Source organism: Corvus kubaryi, unplaced genomic scaffold (genome assembly GCF_017639235.1).
Source record: "Corvus kubaryi isolate FWS band 111438036 unplaced genomic scaffold, C.kubaryi_AGA036_p1.0 split1-37355, whole genome shotgun sequence".
NCBI lineage: Eukaryota > Metazoa > Chordata > Aves > Passeriformes > Corvidae > Corvus > Corvus kubaryi.
The window spans coordinates 468,547-485,488 of record NW_024582078.1 but is presented as its reverse complement, the minus strand read 5'-3'; the positions used below and the strand labels follow the sequence as shown (position 1 = coordinate 485,488).

Here is a 16,942-nt window from a genome sequence, read left to right as displayed (position 1 = left end):
CTGCTCTTGCCCAGCCCAAGTCACCGGCCATGGGGGTGATTCCACGACTCCCAGGGGTGCTCAGGGGTGCCTGGTGGGTGCTGGAAAAACGTGAGCTGGAAGCAGAGTGTGGGGAGGGGGAGAAGGGGAAGCCGTGGTTAAAAATAGCTATTTTTGAAAGAAAGAGATGAAAACCTCTTTGAAGAAATGAGGGGAGAGGGGGAGTGTTTCCATGGAAACGGGGAAGTCTGTCTCTTCCCAAAAGAGGGGGTGGGAGATGAAGAAATAGTAAATACAGCAGAGGAATGACGGGGAAGAGGACGCTGCCTGTCAGTGGCATTCCCCATGGATCCCGCTGGCATTCCCCATGGATTCTGGGCAGGGGGCTCTGGCCTCTGGGTCCTGGTAGGAGCAGATGGGGCTCTGGCATTGCCTGCCCACACAGCCTTGGAAGTGTCACTTTGCATCCTCCCTGTGCCACCTGCAGCCCTGGATCTGTCACCTGCCCAGGTCACCAGAGAGAGCAGCGACCCAGAGCTGCTGGAGACACATTCCCAGGGCCAGGTCAGTGTCACCACGATGGGGCATCCCCAGCCGCTCCCGGCAGCTCGGCAGGGACAGTAAATAACGAGTGTTCTCCAAAAGCCTGGGAAATGGACATCAAGTCTTGGCTTTTTTCTTCCAGGAATTTCCCACCACGGCAGGGCCGTTTCCTGGGAAGGGAACTGTGCTGGGCAGCAGAGACATGGGGGGGCTTGGCCACAGGGTGAGGGCAGCTGGGGGCTTCTGGAGGGATTGAGGCCGGGTGGAGTGGGCTGGGCTGGCCTGGAATTTGGCACAGCTCCCGAACTGGCACCATCCGCAGTTTGGCCGGGTGTGGCTCACAGCTTGGCACAGCTCATGGTTTGGCACAGCTCACAGTCTGGCACAGCCAGGTTTGGCATGACCCAGGACTTCAACTAAAAGAGGTTAATTTAGATTTGATACAAGGATGAAATTCCTCCCTGGGAGGGTGGGGAGGCCCTGGCACAGGGTGCCCAGAGCAGCTGTGGCTGCCCCATCCCTGGCAGTGTCCAAGGCCAGGCTGGATGGGGCTTGGAGCACCCTGGGACAGTGGGAAGTGTCCCTGCCCGTGGCAGGGGGTGGAAGTGGATGGTCTTCAAGCTCCCTCCCCACCAAAACCATTCTGTGATTCCATGATTTGGCACAGCTCCCCATCTGGAATGGCCATGGGGCCGGAATGTCCTGCAATAGCCCCGGGCTTGGGCCAGCTCTGTGGCCATTCCACTCAGGGCCAGCTCAGTGCCACCATGCCCAGGCCGTGGGGAAGGCACTCCCAGCCTGAGCCGGTGGCTTCTCCTCCCTGCAGCAGCTCTGCGTGGGAGGAAGAGAAGAGGGAAATCATCCTCTCAAACCACTTTTCCTCCCAGCTTGTTTGCAGTCCTGCAGCTCCTGGGGAGGGATGAAAGTTTGGGGTGATGGGAACATCTCACCCCACTCCGTGGCTCAGATCTCACCTTCAGCAGCTCTCGGCCCCCTCCCAGCACCACCAGACACTCGGGCTGAGACCCACAGGCTCTAAAAACGGCATCTGCAGGGCTGCTCATCCCATCTGTGCCGCGAGGGAGATGTTTCCACCCTGACCAGCACCCGCATGGGGAGCCAGTCCCAGGGCTGACGGCTGGAGGGAGGGGTGTCCCACCAGGGCAGTGCAGAGGGGACCCTGAGGTCACCTACAGCTCACCCCAGGCGAAGGAGCTCTGTCTGCAGACACTGGTCATGTCCAGCCGAGGCTTTGGCCATTTCCAGCAGAGTCATCTCCCCTGCAGGTTTCTCCCGTCTCTCCTTGCTCTTCTATTCCCTAATCTCAACAACCAGAAAGTTTCAACTTTTGGCCCAATTTCTCTGTTTGTAAGTGAGCACCAACCCCTGGAGTGAGAGAAAAGGCTCCCAGAACTGGAGGAACAGGGATGTCCCATGGGGAGATGGACATGGGCTGCTCCAGGCCTGAGGAAGAAGAAATGAAGATGTTCATCACCTCTCCTTTGTCTTGGGGTGCCATGAGCAGCACTGGCTCGGCAAAGCAGGTGTTGCATTGGCACCACGGGTAAAGATTTGGGCACATTTGGAGCCCTGAGGTGACTCTGTCCTCAGTCCCTTTGGAGCAGCAGGGCTGGGAGGACAGAGGGACGTGGCTGGGTCCCCTTGGGAGGAGGTGGTGGCCCAGAGCAGCCTGTGGGACACAGGGGCTCAGGTGACACTGGCAATAAGGCCCCAGGGGTGCTGGGGGGATCTGTCAGGGTGATGTCCAGGCCTGTGAGCTGTGGCTCCTTGCAGAAGTCCTCGCCGCTGGCTGGAAGGAGGCTTCTGGTTCCTTTTCCCTTGCTGAATTTGCCTTGTCCTGCTGTGCAAGCAAAACCAAGCGGCTCTGAGAGCCTTTCAGCCGGAGTGGCAGGAGCAGTCCAGGTGGGAGACACCCTCCAGGCCCCATGCCCACCCCACGCCAGCCCAGGCCCGTCAGGGGCAGCCTGGCAGGAAACATTCACAGTCACCCCCAGGCCTGAAGCTCTTTGCCGTGTTTTGGTTGAGCTGCAAGACTTTTATTTCAATGAGTGGTGCCCAGTTCCTCTCCAGAGCGGCCCCCCAGGCTGGTGGAGCAGCTTCGGAGGCAAAGTGGCAACTCAGCCATCCTGACAAATTGAGAATTCAGACTGGAGCCCAAAGGAGCTGTTTTTAAAATAATGGGATATTTTATTATGAAAAACACCCTGGAGGATTTCAGAGGGATGTGTTTACCGTTAACTTTGCAGAGAGGTGATTTTTGCTGTTTTCCCTTCAGCAGTTGTGCCTTTCCATGGACCAGGAGAACCACAGAGGACCCAGGAGAATCTCCCAGGGACCAAGAGATCTCTTCAGAAACCAGGAGATTCTCCCAGGGTTTAGCAGTTACTCCCAGGATCCAGGAGGTTCTCCTGGGGTGCAGGAGGTTCTCCCAGGGACAAGGAGCCCTGCCCAGCATCCCTCTTTGCTCTGCTCCTCCTTTCCCACATCACTGCAGGCAAAGCCCTGATCCCTCCCCATCTCCCTGGCTCGGGGAAGCCGCTCTGACCTATCTCACCACGGTATTTTGGGATTCACCAGCAGCATCTGCCATGGGAGAGCAGAGCCTGCTCCGTGGGGCCGTGTCACCGTGTTCCTGGGCTCTGTTCATTTTTAGACGTCTCCTGGCATCCCCTCCTCTTGCCACCACCCACTGCAGGGGGTGAGGAGGGGCTGGGGGTCCAGGAGCTCCATCCTCTGACGTCAGCAGCGGGTGGGAGGTCGGATGCTTTCCCTGGAGGGTGAATCACAGTCCTGGGAACTCGCTTACAGCTTTCACAGCTCCCAAAATGACACAAGGCCCAGTTATGTCAACACCTTCAGCTGGAAAACCGTGGCTCAGAGGGAGATGGGGCTCAGTGCTCTGCCCTGTCCAGCACCTCTGCTGGGCTCCAGCTTGGATCCTCTTCCCACAATGGCTGTTGGGATTTGCTCCAGCCCTCAAAGTCCCTCTGGCTTTGCAGGAGGTGGGACAGGGTCTCCAGGAAGGACACCACAGAGAGCTGCCGTTGCCTGAGGCTGTGCAGGAGGTGTGAAGGTGGTGGCACAGGGTCTGTCCTCTTCAGAGAGCTTCTCTCACCCCTTCCCTGGCTTGGCATATGCAGGTGCCCACCCTGGGTGTCCTAAGCAGTGGGGCTGGGTGTGGGTTGGGCTTTCCAATGACCCTGGGACTTGAATTCAGCTGTTCTGGATGAGGCCAGGGCTGGGAATAGCCCTGCCCTGTGGCTTCCACCCATCTCCCACAGCACCACTTCTTGGGGTGTCTCCCAGACCCACTGCCAGCAGGATACCAGGGAAAAAAGTGGGGAAAAGCACATTTTTTGCTATTTGTATGGCTGCCTGCAAACAAACCCACAAACAGAGGGTCTGAACAGCCCTTGGGGGCTTCCCTGGGAATAAAGGAAACGAGGGGAGATCACTCTGACCACAGGATCGCCTCGTTCCTGGAACATCCTCCCACCAAGTGCTTTTCCCAGCACCACTCACACACATGGGGTAAGAATTCCAGTTTGGGTGTCTATAAAATCCATTGAGATAAGAGAAATAATTCAGGAGGAAATTATTATTTAATAATAGTATTGAGCAAAGGCGTCATCTTGTTAAATCCTTGTGAAACAGCCAAGTGGGTGCAGAGCTCAGCTCGTCTGGTTCTCCGAGAGGCTGGGATGCGTCTGGAGCTGTCAGCGCGGCTGAGGGAGGCGAGCGCAGACACACAGATGATAATAATAGCTCACAATTAGGGTAGTAAATCAGGAGAGAGCATCACTCAATTCAGAGAAATTCCCCTGATTTGCTGGAGACGGGATTTTGGCTCTTTGTACGGAGCTGGTGCTGTTTGGATGACAAATCCCCCTGGTTCTGCAGAACCTTCGCAAGGCGGCAGCAGGAGGAGCGCGTTGGAAACTCAGCTCCACTTGGATTGTTCCCTGCCCAGCCTCAGTTTCTACATATTGCATAAGGATCAGCCTCGGGCAAATCATTTTCTGGGTTCGACCCACCCTGCTGTGGCAGATCCACCTCCAGAGAAGGCTTAAATGGTGCTGATGACATTAAAAACCCTCGCCCAGAGCGGCCTCCTGCCAAGCTGGATGCGTGCAGGAAGGAAACCCATAGTGCAAGGGCCGGTCGTGAAGGATTCCCAGTTTTCCTATAGGGTTAGACATTAATTTTCAATATTGGGATCTGGCTGGGGCTTGGGAAAATACAATTTTTGTTTCAAGGCGAAGAGGGGTGTCGGGAGGAACAGCAGGTGATCACATCCCCCAGTGCTGCACCCGCTCTCTGTCTGTGCCACCCACTGCTGCGGGTTCCTTGGGGAGCTAAAATACTGTGGTTTACTCCCCCCCATGCCCCCACATCCCCCTGGGTGACTGGGCACTACACTGAGCACTGATTTTCTCAGGTATTCAGGGTGTTCCGGGCCCTCCATCCCACCTCAGGGTATCCCTGGAGTGATCCCCATCGGCACCAGTAACTCCATACAAATTTGATCACTGTATATGGGAATAAAAATATTTCCCATCGCCTCCTCCAGCACTTGTGCTTTGGGTGCCAGGAGCCTTGTGGGACTTGTTGCTTCCTTGGTGCTCCTTTTGGGGCCATGGGGGGATGTCAGAGAGGTCCAAACCTCGTGCCTGAAGGCAGGGGTTGATCCATAGGTGTTACACGTTTGTAGGAGCTTGGCCATCTCCTTCCTTTGGGGTGGGAAAAGCCTCGTCACGAAGGGACCTCAGTAAACACAAAATGATACTAAAATGATTGCTTTTCACATCCTCACCCCAGCCAAGGGCAGCCCCGGCAAGTCCAATCCTGCCCCATCTCCTTCCCCAGAGCTGCAGGGAGCGCTCCATCCCCCAGATCTCCCCGAGCAGATCCAGGCTATTACCAAGAAGATGGGATGGATCGGAGCCACATGGCAAGGCAGCATCATGTATCCAGGGATATGATTATTTCCCAGTGGTTGGAATCTAGGTCTCCTGCTTGGGAGGAGGGGTGCGGGAGGAGGTGGGGGGGGGGGGGGGGGGAAGACGCTAATATTAATCTTATGAATATTCATGGAGAAGCTGAGCTGCCTTCGGAGGTTGACTCCGGGGTACGAGTTTGGGGGGCTGTAGGTGAGAGGTGCCGGCAGCGGCGGGAGCAGAGCAGCTGCTTGTGCATTCTCCGCATGCCTGACTGCAGAGCCAAGTGTAAGTTGGTGCCTTTTTCTCTCCTCCCCACCCCATCCCTGCATCCTTCCCCCTCTTCCCGCTGCTCCCCTGCCTAAACACAGCCTGGCCAGGAACGGTGCAAAGCGAGGGAGTCGTGCTTTAGTCGCAAACACGACCCCAAACCGTGTGACTCCCGCCTGCAGTGCTCAGTGCGGGCTGAGAACAAACTGAGGGGCTTTGGGCAAATCTTCACCTCCTCCATTCTCCCCCTTCAGCCCCCAAATTTGCATGAATTAACCCTAAAGATGCTTGAGGGGGGGCGGAGGTTGTTTGCCAGGAAAACGGGCTGTGGGGAGGAAGTAGGAGAAACTGAGTGCTGGGATGGGTGATGTCAACTGAGATGATGCCGTAACCCTCTCCGCCAAGCACCGAGCATCAGCGCTTGGCTTCGGAGTCGGAGGAAGAAGCCCAAAGCCCATGCCAAATAAAAATCAACGTGTTAAATAAAAACAAAGTCAATTTCTGTGCCGTTAAACAAATCCGGGGTGTTCGGGGAAGGGAGAAAGGGGAGGAGAGCGTTTATGGGCAGGAGGAAAACTGCGTGTTTATTAAAAAAAAAATAAATAAAACATTGAAGGTTGGTTGATTTTTGGTGAGATGGGGGTTTGTGGCTGCCAGATCTTTGCTGCGGCAGCAGAAAGATGGTGTTTGTGGTGTTCTGGCGTGATGCTCGGAGGAGCCAGGGAAGGTCAAATCCAGCTGAACTCCTCGGCGAGTCGCTGGGGAGCGAGTGGTGGGGAGAAAATGCAGGAAAAGGATAAAAACTGGGACAAATGAGACCTGCTCTCCTGTGGGCCTGGCAGAAAAGGGTTAAGAGAAGCGGTTGAATGCTGCAAGCCTCGTCAGGGTTGTACTATTTTTTCTAGTGCATAAGGAGAAGGGAGAGGAGGGTTGCACGGAAAAGGGAAATTTCCAAGAAAAGAGGGATCTGCGGCAATATCAGCACCTCGGGGGATGAAGAGAGGAACCAACAGGCATAAATGGCCTGGAGATGGCTGAAATCTTTGCCGAGGAGATTGGGACCGCGGGGTTATTTTCCACCTGCCTCCCCTGCCCGGTTCTGTAATCCTGGCTCAAAGTAGACAAGTCGAGTTGGAGCTGAAGAAGGGAGGTTAGAGGGGTTTTTATTTCGTTTGGGAGGGCAAAAAAAAAAAAAAAAAAAAAAAGAAAAAAGAAAAAAATGAGAGGTTGGTTGGCCCTCTCCGGGCTGAGCATCTCCATGGTGCGAGGCAATGCAGGATGATCCGAGGGAGCGCCCGTCGGGAGCAGGGATGCTGAGAACCCGGCACCCACCGGGAACATGAACCTCAACATCCCCACGAGAAATTTCACCCAGCGGAGCCGAATCCCCACGGGGGTGGGTCGGCCGGGGGGTTGGCTCTCGGGAGGATGGGGAGGGCGGATGCAGGTCGCGTGGGTCCCGCGGCCGGGGCCCCGGTGCTCGTGGGTCCTTGGAGCCATCGGCGGGGGGACAGAGAGGGGCCGGCGGGGGGTTCGGTCTGGGGGATGAAGCCGGAGCCTCCCGGATCACCGGGGAACGCCGCGGAACGGCCGCGGGTGCCGTGCCCGGTGGGTGACACCGACTCCCGGTGCTGGCGGTGCTGGGAACCCTCGGTGGCTTTGCAGAGCCTCTGCTGCCGGGGGGGCTGCGTCGTTCCCCCCCCGCTCCTCCGGCTGGCACGGGCTCGGCGGGCAGCCGGCCCCGCTGGGCTGAGCAGAGCGCAGGGACACGGGGCTCTGGTTTTTTCCGCCTCGGCGCTGGCGCTCTCGCCCTCCTCTCTCTCGTGTTGCAGTGCAGGTTGGGCGGGCAGCGGGCGAACAGCTCGCGGCCGGGGAAACGGGGTGCCCGGAGGAGCCGGGGCTTTGCGGATGCTCCTCGCGAACCCCCACAGCTTGCTACCTTCTCGGTGTTTTTTCCAGGCGATGCCACACCTCCCGAGGACACTGGGGACATCGGGTTTTGCTGAGCTTAGCAGCTTTTCACCGTCGTACCGAAGGCATCAGACAGACGCTTATCTGCCCTGAAGTGCAGATCCGCAACAGCTCCCGGGAAGACTCTGTCTCTCTGTCTCTCTGTCTCTCTTTCTCTCTCTCTCCAGTCCAAACCATTACAAGACCTGACTTCCACCATCTGGGAATCTAACCCCTCTTATGTCCCTTCTCCTTTCTCTACGATGACTCACCATTATTTTTAACTTTGAAGAGAGAGGAAATTATGGGGATCTTGGAAGCCTGTATTTCTCTCTAGGATTTCCCCAGGGTCAGATAATCGGTGTTACTAAGAGACACACTAAGATTTGGCTTCTCCAGGTAATGTGATTTGTTTTCTGTGTGCCATGGTGGTTTGCAGAGAATGACAGGAGCCGGGACACCAGCGGCCGAGGAGGGGGACTGCGGTGGTCCGCGGGGCAACTGGAAGCACATTCCGGCAGCCGCAGAGCTTGGCTGCAGGCAGGGAGGGCAGCATGTCACCAGGGAAAGAGGATTGGGAAGGTGTTAAACTTAAAAGCGGAGTTGGCGCTTTCCTGAAGGGTAGATTGCCTGAGATCGCACGGTTAAATGTTAATTAACCCTTAGCTGCATGCCTGGAAATGAGCTGAGCCCGGCACCCCGCGGGGTCCTCTCGCCACCTCAGGGCTGGATGGGGTTATTTTTCCTCCTTCCTTTCTCTTCCCTTCCCCCTCTTTACTATTTTTAACTGGAATTTTTGTTTTTAGCCAAAAAATAAGCCCTGGTTTGCCAATGCCAGTTTTTCCACGCTGGTTTTGAACAGGTGACGGTTCCTCAGGTGTTTTCTCTGTTCCACCTAATGGGTTTAGATGGGAGTTGTTGAACTCTGTCCCAAGGAAGGCAAATTAACCCCTCCAGGAAGGGGATAGATGTGTTAGAGAAGGGATCTGCTCTCCTCCCCCCAACTTTATTCCATCTCTCTCTTTCTCAGCAGGGGCGATTTTCTTTCTTCTTCTTTTTTTTTTTCCCTCCTTTTTTTTTTTTATCTCATCCCTTCGCCTTTTCATGAGACTCTTCCAAACCTACGTACCTGTCCTTCTGCAGGATAGTAGCCCTGCCCCGACCCCGATCCCACCACCGGGCGCTGGGAAGAGTTTAGCATAAGGATTTCTTTTAAAGCCCAATATGACAGTTGCTACTGGAGATCCTGCAGATGAAGCTGCAGCTCTTCCCGGTCACCCGCAGGACACGTACAACCCTGAGACCGACCATGAGTGCTGTGAGAGGGTGGTCATTAACATCTCGGGGCTGCGCTTCGAGACGCAGCTCAAGACACTTGCCCAGTTTCCAGAGACCTTACTAGGGGATCCTAAAAAGAGGATGAGATATTTTGACCCTCTCCGGAACGAGTATTTCTTTGACCGGAACAGACCCAGCTTCGATGCGATTTTGTACTACTACCAGTCCGGGGGGAGGTTGCGGCGGCCGGTCAACGTGCCCTTAGACATCTTCTCCGAAGAGATCCGCTTCTACGAACTGGGGGAAGAAGCCATGGAGATGTTTCGGGAGGATGAAGGCTACATCAAGGAAGAGGAGAGGCCGCTGCCTGAGAATGAGTTTCAGAGACAAGTGTGGTTGCTCTTTGAGTACCCCGAGAGCTCAGGCCCTGCCAGGATTATAGCTATTGTCTCCGTCATGGTGATTTTAATCTCCATCGTCAGCTTTTGCCTGGAAACGTTGCCCATTTTTCGGGATGAGAACGAAGACATGCACGGCAGCGGGCTGAGCCATCCCCCCTACTCCAACAGCAGCATGGGGTACCAGCAGTCCACTTCTTTCACAGACCCCTTCTTCATCGTGGAGACACTTTGCATCATCTGGTTCTCCTTCGAGTTCTTGGTGAGGTTTTTCGCCTGCCCCAGCAAGGCTGGATTTTTTACCAACATCATGAACATTATAGACATCGTAGCCATCATTCCCTATTTCATCACCTTAGGGACGGAGCTGGCCGAGAAGCCGGAGGATGGTCAGCAGGGCCAGCAAGCCATGTCCTTGGCCATCCTTCGAGTCATCCGCTTGGTGCGGGTCTTCAGGATCTTCAAGCTCTCCCGGCACTCCAAGGGGCTGCAGATCCTGGGACAGACTCTCAAGGCCAGCATGCGGGAGCTGGGCCTCTTGATATTTTTCCTCTTCATCGGCGTCATCCTCTTCTCCAGCGCCGTCTACTTTGCCGAGGCCGACGAGAGCGAGTCCCAGTTCCCGAGCATCCCCGATGCCTTCTGGTGGGCTGTGGTTTCCATGACGACTGTTGGCTACGGAGACATGGTCCCCACGACCATCGGGGGGAAAATAGTGGGTTCCTTGTGTGCCATCGCTGGCGTATTAACGATTGCCTTACCCGTGCCCGTCATAGTGTCTAACTTCAATTACTTCTACCACCGGGAGACCGAGGGAGAGGAGCAGGCTCAATATTTGCAAGTAACCAGCTGCCCAAAGATCCCCTCTTCCCCTGACCTAAAGAAAAGCAGAAGTGCCTCTACTATTAGTAAGTCTGATTATATGGAGATTCAGGAAGGTGTAAACAATAGCAATGAGGATTTTAGGGAGGAGAACTTGAAGACAGCCAATTGCACCCTAGCTAACACAAACTATGTGAATATCACCAAAATGCTAACCGATGTCTAGTTGCTAAAATCTAGTCCCGTATTTAAAGCTGAAGTGGAACAATTGCAGATATTGAGTGCTGCTCTGCATTGTAGTTAATACAGTATTTTCTACGGTGTATATTTGGTTCTGCATGGGAAGCAATAGCTGTGTAAGTGACTTTTAATCTTTGATTTCCACACCGAATAAGCGTCCGTGCAAAAAAACCCAACAAACCCAAACCATTTTGTTGCCCTTCTCCCATCCCAGGCTCGTGGGTTTCCAAAGATACGGAGGGGACGGGCACTTCGAGCAGCGGGATGGGGATGCAAGGGGCAGGTCCGGGCCGTCCCAGGGTGCCACGAATCCCGGTCCCTGTCCTGGGTGACAGCCAGCTTCTAGGCACGGGGAACAGCTGGGAAAAGTCAGGCAGAGCTTCCTGAAGGGCCGCTGCAGGTGTGGGGCCGGATTGCTGGAGGGCTCGAGTTCCTGCCCCGGGAAAGCCAAGCGCGAACGCGTCGCCCGGCTCGTGTTTCATAACTGAAATGCTGCATGCTGCAATAGTTTCAGCCACTGCAGTGTGCCAGTGTGAGGCCCAGGGGAGGGATAATTAGTGTGACAGCACATTATTTATTAAGTCTTAAATTTTCTATGCGAGGCATTGGGAGGGACGAGTAAATAAATCAAGAGCTTGGAATTTATTTATTTATTTAGATGACACTTCCATCATCAATATTTCCAGGATCACCAAAGACACCTCCACTGACACATTGAAAATGAGTTGGAAAAAGCATCTTTTTTTATATCTATATATAAAACTGGAGCAACTATGCTGTGGCCTATAATATATTTATACTGCAGTGAAATTTAACCAGTAATACAGTACAGCTGCATGGATATTTGTTGCATGAATCTGAATATTTAATACACACACAAATATATATTTTCTTAGTAGACTATACAGTATTCATGTTTATAGTGTTTATAGATTCTCCAGTGGCTCGAAGGAGATTCATGGGAGTTTAAAAAATCTCCATTACAGTTAAAAACCGGATGGGGAAGGCATGTGCTGACAACAGTTGGATAGATAACAGGGCAAAGCCTGAGAGATAACAAGGCAAAGCCTGAGTGTCCGAGCATCCAGACACAAGAGCCAATGAATGCAAGCCAGGGAAGGTGAGCTGGAAGTTAAACACCTGCGCTCATTATGGGGCGAGTAATTAGTCATTAATCCTGGTGTCAGGAGCAGAAACCGCGGCGGATCGGAGAGGGCACGAGGAGCAGGTGGAATAGCAGGTTCCAGCTCTCCTGACTTGTTTGTTCAGCAGTTTTCAGCCTTTCCCATAGCATTCCCGTGTGTGTGTGTGTATAGATATTTAGAGAGCGACTACAGGGCCGAATCCTCAGCAAACAGAGCGCTCGGGGCCTCGAGGACTCCCTGGCTCAGGGCTGCTGGGATGGTGGGACATGGCCTGGAGCAGGGTGACCTGTCCCTGGAGCTCATGGCATCCCCCGGGCAAGGTGTGTTTTGGGCTTGAAAGCTCCTTTTCAACCACGTAGAGCCTCAGGGCTGGGGGTTTATTCCTTTCTGATGGAGCGGGCACGTGCTGAGGTGGGCTGGATCTGAGCTGGCACCTCTGAGCCTTTGCTTTGCCGTCTTCCAGGGTGTTTAGAGTGGTGGGTCGAGGTGCAGAGAGCCCGAGGTTCTCCCTCTTCCTCATCCCCGGTGTTATTTGGGGATGGGTGAGAGCTGTTGATCCACGGGGAATCTCACCTGCTTTCCCCATCCCTCTGTGGGTTTCCTTCTGTTTTCCCCATTGCTGACAATCCCCAGGGAGAGGTGCCCTGTTCCTCTTCCAGGTCAGGGGAGATGGATGAAAATCCCTGCCAAGGTCATGGTGGAGCAAAGCCTCCCCGGGCTGTGGAATGGGGTTCAGTTGGGGTGAATTTGGGCTGAACCAGGGCACGATCAGCCCTGAAATATTGCAGAAAGGGTGAGCACAAGGAGCTTGGCGAGGGGTCAGCCAGACCCTTCCTTCCTCAGAGAGGAAACCCCTGCTCCTGACAATAATCCAACCGGTGCTAAAGTATCTACAGCAATGGCTCCAAACGCTGCTCCAGGGCAGGATCCATCTTGTGCTGATGGGGCTCCTCTGGGACAGGTGGAATCACTCCTCACTTTTATTTGATTGATTCATTGATTAATTGATTCAGGCCTGGCTATCATTATTTCCAAGTGTCCATGGTTTGTGCATGGCAGTCCCTGCTTCTGCATGGGGCAGAGGACCAGCAGCACCCATGTGCTGGGGTTCAGGGGTGTTCAGGTCCCCGGCCTGTCTTTAATTGGATCTCGTTAATTGGGAGCCCTGCACTCCCACTTTGCTGTGGCAGCTTGGGAATGGGAGACACTGAAGCCCCTTCACGCACACACACAAAGAAGCCAGCGCAACCAAAAGCAATAAATCTTGAGTTCTGAAGCTCATCCCGTTGGACGGGACAGGGCTGGCGAGGGTCGCTGGCTCGGGCATGATTCCCAGGGCTGTCATCCAACTTCCATGGATCTGGCTCGTGGTGGGTCCGTGGGGACATGAGCTCGCACGGGGGAGCTGCCTGATGTGCTGGGATGCTGCTCGCCCGCCTCTGGGAGCCCTCTGCACCAGGGGATCCCATTCCCACTCAGGGTTGAGGTGTTTTGCTGGTGGTTTTGCTGCAGGTGTTGTGGAGGGTGCTGGCACTCGCTGACACTTCGTGAAGTGCCCGGTTGTTTAACGCCCGTGGGCCTGGGGTGGTTTGGGGGAGCGTTGGCCAAAGCATTGGGTGGGGGTTTTCATGGCTTGGTGAGGAGGAAGGTGAGGTTCTGTGGGGTTCTGGGCACGGTGTTCCTGTGGCCTTTGCAAGGCCGGGCAGGAGGGGAGAGCGGATCCGTGAGCAGGATCCAAACTTCCAAACCCACTCTCCAAGCCGGCGGGTCCTGGCTGCCTCGGGAAGCTCCACAGTCGCTCAGCAGGGGCGAATGGGGACGAAGAGCGAGAGGCCACACTCCTGATGTCACTGACGTGCCCCATGGTGGGGGCCAGCACAGCCCGTCCCGTCCTTAGGACAGATCCGGCACCTCCTGCACTGACCCTGGCAGATGCTCCTGGGGAAAACGAGCCCCGGTGGGAGAGCGGCTCTGGGCTGCCCTTGTTTGGGGCACAAGGAAAATGCCCAGGATCAGCGCTCAGATGTTTGGCTCAGGGAAGGGTTGGCGAGGGCCGTGCCTGGGAGGGATCCGTGAGCCCCCACGGAGCAGAAGGGTCCAGATTTCTGCCTCGCACAGAGAAATGGTTCCCCTATAGCTTTTAATGGGATTTGTGCCTGCAGGTCGGAGCTCTAGTGCTATTTCTAGCTTTGTTTCTGACTCACTGATGTGATCTTGAACCAGTTTTTCAGGAGGAGACTGTGATATTTTTTTCTTTTTTTTTCTTAATTTTTTCTTGAGGAATTTGGTTTGAGAGACTCTGGGCCTGTTTCTGTGGAGATGCTGAGCATCCCAATCTCCTCCTGCCTCTGAAAGGTGCAAAAATGAGCTGCAAAGTGGCTCAGACTGGGGATGCTAAATTAGGGACTGGGGAAGGGGAGGGTCCCAGAGCTGTGTTGGATTTCATCAGACCTCTAAACAGAGGTAGTCTGGTTCCTTTCCTCCTCATGAGGAGCCATTTCCCTCTCTCCAAGGCTGGAATGGAGGACTGGAGCTCTCTGGTCTGTGGAGGTGCTCCTGGCTCGGCACCCGGAGGAGGCAGCGCCTCTATTTTAGTTTTAGCCACTGTGCCACAGTTTTGGAGAGACGGAAAGCTGTGATTACAGGGCGGGTTGTCTTCTAACACCCAACCTCGTGCCCAAGCCTGCAGGCCGCCCATCAGCCCTTTCAAATCTTCCAGAATATCTGCTGAGGGCAATGGGGTGAGGCTCGTGTTCCAGCTGGATGCTTCCAAGTGATTAGGAAAAAAAGATCTCTCTGGAGCACTGTGTTTTATTGGGAAAATTAATCTCTGCAGCGACTGTGTCAGAGTCCCACAGATTTGAATACTGAGCTATAAGAAGAAAAGGATCTCTGGATTGGCGTTATGAGAGTGTGGCACGTGGGTGTATAAATATGGGCATATTTGTGCATAAATACACAGAAGGAGAGAAAAAGACAGAGGAGGAGGAGGCATTTCAGGAAGGACCTCGCTTTGTTATCAGATAATTCCTGGGTCAGCCCTCGAAACTGCTGCCAAAGTCTTGTAGCTTTTCCAGAGCTTGCAATACACTCGGGGATGGGTGCAAGCAGAGGAGATCTGGATCTCGCCTTGGGAACGGGAGCATCCTGAGGCATTCAGCTCCTCGCACCCCTCTGCGAACAGCAGCTCTGCAGTGTCTCTGTTCCCAGCCCCAGCTCCCGGCTTGGGCCAGTCACGGCCATTTCTGTGACTGTGCAGGGAAAGCCAAGCAGAAGTTGAAGGGATCTGGTGGAGATGCAGGTGCTGTGCTGCACTGCGTGGGGTTTGGGGTTACTGTTTGTAATGGTTGGGTTTTAGGTCTCTTAAATTATGGTGACTTTTGGGTCCCAGTGTGGCAGGTCCTGTTCTGGAGCCAGGGTAGGTTTATCACAGAATCCCGGAATGGTTTGGGTTGAAGGGACCTTAAAGCTCACCTTGTTCCACCCCTGCCATGGGCAGGGACACCTTCCACTATCCCAGCTTGCTCCAAGCCCTGTCCAACCTGGCCTTGAAACCTTATCTCAAGATCTTTACCGTGAGACCTCATCCCGAGGTCTGCATCCCTGGGGGTAGTTCTCCATGGGAGCTATCCATGGTGGTCACCCATGGGAGCTGGTCACTGTGCTGCCAGGGTGAAGAGGCCTGAGGAAAGGTAGACTTGAGTCAACCCCAAACCATTTTGGTTTGCACTCACATTAAGGCTGTGGCTCTGTCCTCACACCCCTGGCAGTATTTGACCTCCATGTGACACATCCCTTGGTCCCTCCTGTTGGGGACCAGCCCCTGCCAGGGGCCCCAAGGGGGGACAAGGGTTCCCCCCAAGCACCAGCCACTGCTCCACCCTTCCCCAGCCCTGCCAGCACCTCCAGCCTCGGTGTCCCCACGATGTTTCTGCATTTGGCTGCCCAAAGTTCACCCCCCTGCTCAGACCCGGCAGCTCCGACCCTGCTGCATCCCACCAGGGGAAGAGGGCCCAGCCCAGGGGTGAAGCAGCCCTGGGAGCACAGCACTGATTTACACCCCGGGGACAGGATCCCCCAGCCCAGTTGTGTATGATGAGAGATAAATCCCTTATTCATGTTTCTCCTCCAGAGAGGGGGTGTAGGAGCTGCTGGACATTGTGTAACCACACCGGGTCCACGCACATGGACCCACCACATCTCCTCCCCAGCCCTGCCTGGCTGTCCTGAGCTTGGGGTTGGTCTTCTGGGGTTTGGTTTTTTTGATGATTATTATTTTTTATTTTTTTCTGCTGCCTATAAGGTGTAATTATCCATTTGCACTTGCTCCCTCATTGTTTGAGACTGTGCTCTTGTCCTCCAATGTCATCCCCGAAGCGCAAGGGGAAAAAATGGGTATTGGATCAACCCTGCATGTGGTGCCTAATTTGAGCAAATCAATAGGAAGAGGAAATCCAAGAAGGACTCATCCTAAGGATGCTGGAGCTGAACCTTTTGTTTCCATGGTTACGGGAGAAATGGGACCAGGAATGGAGAGAGGCCTATAAACTGTTAAAGGAGGACTCGTGGGAATTTCAAGTCATTTAACCATGCGTTTGCTAGACACAACTTTAGACACCAGCTGGATCCGAATTGCACAGTGTTTATAGAAATTCCTGCTTTATTGACGGCCGGGGGGTGCGTGGGAAGGGGCAGGGGGCCCCCGAGTCAATAAGGCTGCCCGTTGTATATAGATATACAGAGCTGTGTACATACATCTCCAAATGAGCATTTGCCGTCTGGTTTATCATCAGTGTATATAATTTATTCTTCACAGAGTATCACAATTTTTGTAAATATCGGCACTAATTAAGAGAAAATAAATATGTATATTATTGAGGAGTTATTTTGATATCAGTTCTGTGGAGGGTGGGAGATGAAAAAGACAAGTAATTATGTTGTTGATATGTTTTTCTCTACAACTAAACCCTCTGTGAGAAGAGAAAGAAACAGCCTGAACCAGGGGAAATCAGTTTGTGCTCCACCATCAGCCAGTCTGCAGGGGCAGAGTCCCAAAAACCCCTGGGAGGAGGAGCTGATGGGTCTCAGTGATGGACATCGGACACGCTGCGTGGTGTGTACGGCATTCCCACGGGAGTTGCTCCCAAAAAGCTCCAGCAGCAACGCCAGCGGAGGGGAAGGGGCTGGAACCCGGGTCAAGCCCATGTTCCCCATGGTTCCCCACTCCTCCAGCTTGGATATCAGCCACATCCACGCAGGTAACAGGGAATGGGTGGTGCTGCAGATCAATCTGCTCTTGGGAAACTTGTGGGCACCCAGTGGATGGTTTTTGAAAGTAAGTGATCCCTCTTGGAAGAGG

General features: G+C 54.2%; 1 protein-coding gene across 6 annotated transcripts; it reads left to right on the top strand.

Moving 5' to 3' along the window:
- The first annotated feature begins 5,657 nt into the window (after window positions 1–5,657).
- Window positions 5,658–16,464, top strand: KCNA2 (potassium voltage-gated channel subfamily A member 2). Of its 6 annotated transcripts, none has more exons than XM_042013441.1 (3): window positions 6,555–6,900; window positions 7,710–8,099; window positions 8,734–16,464. In XM_042013441.1, exon 3 carries the CDS (start codon window positions 8,925–8,927, stop codon window positions 10,422–10,424), a length of 1,500 nt encoding a protein of 499 aa, XP_041869375.1. In that variant the 5' UTR covers window positions 6,555–6,900; window positions 7,710–8,099; window positions 8,734–8,924; the 3' UTR covers window positions 10,425–16,464. The 6 variants fall into 6 exon arrangements, with proteins under 6 accessions (XP_041869371.1, XP_041869375.1, XP_041869376.1 ...); XM_042013442.1 differs by having other exon boundaries at window positions 8,731–16,464; XM_042013437.1 differs by lacking the exon at window positions 6,555–6,900 and adding an exon at window positions 5,658–5,768 and having other exon boundaries at window positions 7,710–16,464.
- Window positions 16,465–16,942: the final 478 nt, after the last annotated feature.